Here is a 4256-nt window from a genome sequence, read left to right on the forward strand (position 1 = left end):
TAAATTAAAAGCTTGATGTTAAACGAGGAAGAACCATTTAATTTATTTTTGTAATTTTATTTTTATTTTTTATGAATAAAATTTTGATGATGGATAGAAACCATTACACCACTTTTAAAGTTGTAAATTCAAATTAACGTTTTTAAAAGTTTGGTAAATTCAAATTAACGTTTTAAAACTTCAGGAGGGCTTTAAAAAGGGACCAGAGATGGGTTGCATTTCAACCGTGTTGTGCAAAGATCCAAGAGGGCATGTTCCATTATGAGTTTTGATAAGTTGCTTCAGGCTTTGCCTCTGCCTCTGCCTCTGCCTGCAATATTAATAGCCACTTTCATATTCTTCTTCTCCTGCTGGATATTGCACCAGAGTCGAAGGAATGAGAGATTGCCTCCTGGACCCTATCCATGGCCAATCATCGGCAATTTCCACCAAGTGAGACTTCCTCTTCACCGTACTCTCAAAAATCTTGCTGAGAAATATGGTCCCATTTTGTTTCTGCGCTTTGGCTCTGTACCCACTGTGGTTGTTTCTTCATCTGAGATGGCCAAACACTTTCTTAAAACTCATGATTTGATATTTGCCAGCCGACCTCTAACATCGGTAGGAAAATATTTCTTCTATAACTTCAAAGATATTGCCTTCAGTCCTTATGGAGATCACTGGAGGAAAATGAGAAAAATATGCGTGTTAGAACTGCTCACTGTCAAAAGAATCGAGTCCTTCAAGCATGTGCGACAGGAGGAACTGTCTGCGATGATCCATTCCATTTGGGAAGAGAGTGAGAGTGGCAGGATTGCCGTGAATGTGAGCAAGGCCATCTCTACTTCTCTAGCGAATATACTTTGGCGAATACTGGCGAGGAAGAAATTTTCCGACAATGACTTGGGGGCCGATGGCAAAGGGTTCGCGGATCTGGTGGTCGAGGTGTCCATTGCGGTCGGAAGTTTAAACCTTGGAGACTTCATTCCTTATTTGGGTTGCCTTGATTTGCAAGGTATCAAGCGGGCCCTAAAGAAGGCCAACGCAAGATTTGATGCATTCGCTGAGAAAATGATAGATGAACATATTAATGCCTCCACCATCAGAAATGGTGAGGCAGATGCAGAGTGTCATGTTAAAGATATCATCGATGTGCTCCTTGAGATGGCCAAGAACGATAATACGGAGGCAAAAGTTACACGTGAAATAATCAAGGCAATTACATATGTATGTTCATATGCCATCGCCCACTGCTATTCTTTTCAAATTATCAAACATGAATAAATTCTCTAACTTTTATCAATGTATTTGTATTGGTGCAGGAGTTGTTTTCTGCTGGAATGGAGACATCGGCAAACGTGTTAGAATGGGCCATGAGTGAGCTGCTAAGACATCCTCATGCAATGAAGAAATTGCAGCAAGAAATCGAATCCGTCGTTGGCCAACAAGGTATAGTAAAGGAGTCGGATCTGGCAAGCATGGTATACCTCCATTGTGTCGTGAAAGAGACCCTACGGCTATACCCATCGTTGCCGCTAGCGCTTCCCCACGAGTCTCTAGAGGCTGTCACAGTCGGGGGGTACTATATACCTAAGAAAACAATGGTAATCATGAACTTGTGGGCTATAGGAAGGGATCCCAGTGTGTGGGGCGCAGATGCTTCCGAATTCAAGCCGGAGAGATTTATGCAGATGGAAGAAAATGGTATGGATTTATCCGGAGGTCAATCAGACTTCAGGATGCTTCCATTTGGGGCGGGAAGAAGAAGATGCCCAGGATCTGCCATGGCTATTCTGACGGTTGAGTTTACATTGGCTCAGTTGTTGCACACTTTCGACTGGAGAGTAGAAGGCGATCCATCAGAGCTGGATATGAAGGAAGCATGTGCAACCACGATGCCAAGACAAACCCCGCTGCTTGCTTATCCATGGTTGAGGCTGCCTCGTTGTCCTTAGAAATCCTTAAACTATCTATCTATGTACGCAGGGTAGGGAAAGCTTTTCACAAAGTATATCTATAATAAGCTTGAAAGCTGAACATCCACTATGGGGAGTGATGGTAGAGTGCTGTTTTCTGTTTCACTTGCTAAATTCGTAGTTATGCCTACAAATTTGTAATAGTTAAAAATATTAGATAGATTCCAGTTGTTGGGCTGCTCTTTTCATTATGAGAAGATGTAGAGCACGCTACCTGACATGTAACTGTTCTGGCATGCTCGCCAGTCAAAGCTTTACATCGGATCATCGCTGGCCAGTCTAAACAGGCACCTAGAATGTAATAGTTTTATTCAGAATTGAATCGTTTTGCTTGTTTCTTTTTATTGTTTGAGAGGGAGGGTTTAACACTTACAATTGATCTAATTTAATTTTCCTGGACACTTAACAATGATCTACGTCTAGCTGCAACTCAGAAGCATTTAATTTACATAAACAACATATTATCTTTTTACAGATTACTTATAAACCCATAACAATTGTTGAACGATTTGAAGTGGGTTGTCCGATTTAGAGTATTTGACTTTGATTATATATGAATGGAGGATGTTTTTCGTTGATAATCTTATAGTTTATGAAATTCTGTAATTTTGAAGTATTTTTCTGTTTTTCCGAACACCTCCAAACAAATTAATAAATATATTAATAATTTATTATTATTATTATTATTTTATTTATTAAGGGGAGAAGAATGTTTTGTTTACAATAGGATGATCACTAGGATTATGGGATGTTTGGTTGAGATTGGACATTTTTGGGATAGTTTTAATATGGGAAGTTTGGTTGAGTTTGGACATTTTTTGGGATAGTTTTAATTTCCTAAAGTGATTTCCATTCTCAACCCCTTGTGATGGGATGCTTATAATCAAGATAGTTTTAATTTCCCAAAATGGCTTCCATCCTCAACCCCTCAAAATGGCAGGTTTATCACCAAGATAGTTTTAATTTCTCAAAATAACTTCCATCCTCAACTTCTCACAATGAGATGCTTATCACCAAAGGCTTCCATCCTCAACTCCTCAGAATGAGATACTTGTCACCAGAATTATGTATAGCGAAATGCCTTAAAATAATTTTATTTCCCAAAATAACTTCTATCCCTCCCATAAAATTTGAACTTGAAAACTAAGCCCCATTTAAACCAACTACTTTACGCATCATAGTGTTACAAATCTTTTCAATATTATTGATTCGTTAATTTACATAAAAACAAACTTTTCAAGAAATAACAGACCTAGGTTAATAATACATCTTCCAGAAATAACAGAACTAGGTTAATAATACATTTTGAATGAGTAAAAATATTGGAACAATTGACAGTACCTACGTCATATTATTTGCGATGATACTTCGATCCCCTTTTGGGAATGAGTTACCAGTAATAGGGGATTCGATTTTGAATGAATAAACAATCTAAATAGCTGCAAGGTCATAAGGAATGTAATAGAAGATAACACAGTAATTATTTCAGTTTCTTGATAATGTTGACTATACAATCGTCATAGTTGTCTTGCTATTTGATTGATTCTTTTTCACTTTCTTGCTAATCGTCGTAGTTGTCTTGCTGTTTGATTGATTCTTTTTCAGTTTCTTGCTAATGTTGACCCTGCAATCGTCATAGTTGTCTTACAGTTTGACTGATTTCTTTTGAATGGCCAACACTATCCAACCATACACACCCAAGTCTAATCTCTGCAGTGTCACCATAGGAACAACGGGAGTGCATTTTTTATTAGAATCTTCACCTACAGAAACTATTCTCCGTTGTCTATTTATAGCTTAATGCTCGAGACAGATAGCATGGAGGTTATTGAAGTTATCATGTTTCGCACTGGAAACAAACTATCTGTATATCACCACTTTTTTTTTCATGCGTACACCTGCACTTCATCTCAGCAGTTATTTTTTTAATGCTTTGACAGACCTCCATGAAGTCCAACATGGAAATAGATCTCATGCGCGACAACCTCTACAGGATAGCTTCTACGATAATCAAATCCAGAACATCGAAGAAGCCTCCAAAAGAGGTTTAAATAACAGCCGAATATCCAGTAAATCTTGGCAGCTTACATGCAATATATTATTTCGTTCGCAACTTTCAGCTTCAAATTAAATATTAGTAAACAGAAACACTATATTTCTATGAAAGTGTCAGTTCCGCTTCTAACATTAATTCTTTTACCAAAAGTATACTTCTGCACACTGGTGGGCTCCAGTATTGTAGCAATAATGCTACAACTCCTGGGACTCCCTTCTTTAATTTTATCAACCCGGTAGTTCGTA

General features: G+C 38.0%; 1 protein-coding gene across 1 annotated transcript; it reads left to right on the forward strand.

The window, feature by feature from the left end:
- The first annotated feature begins 206 nt into the window (after positions 1-206).
- On the forward strand, positions 207-2299 carry LOC149251930 (cytochrome P450 750A1). Its single transcript, XM_089459629.1, has 2 exons — positions 207-1206; positions 1302-2299. Exons 1-2 carry the CDS (start codon positions 262-264, stop codon positions 1932-1934), a joined length of 1578 nt encoding a protein of 525 aa, XP_089315755.1. The 5' UTR covers positions 207-261; the 3' UTR covers positions 1935-2299.
- The last annotated feature ends 1957 nt before the right edge of the window (positions 2300-4256 follow it).

This window comes from Pinus tabuliformis, chromosome 7, assembly GCF_031772625.1.
Source record: "Pinus tabuliformis cultivar Carrire ecotype Pingquan chromosome 7, CPIR1, whole genome shotgun sequence".
NCBI lineage: Eukaryota > Viridiplantae > Streptophyta > Pinopsida > Pinales > Pinaceae > Pinus > Pinus tabuliformis.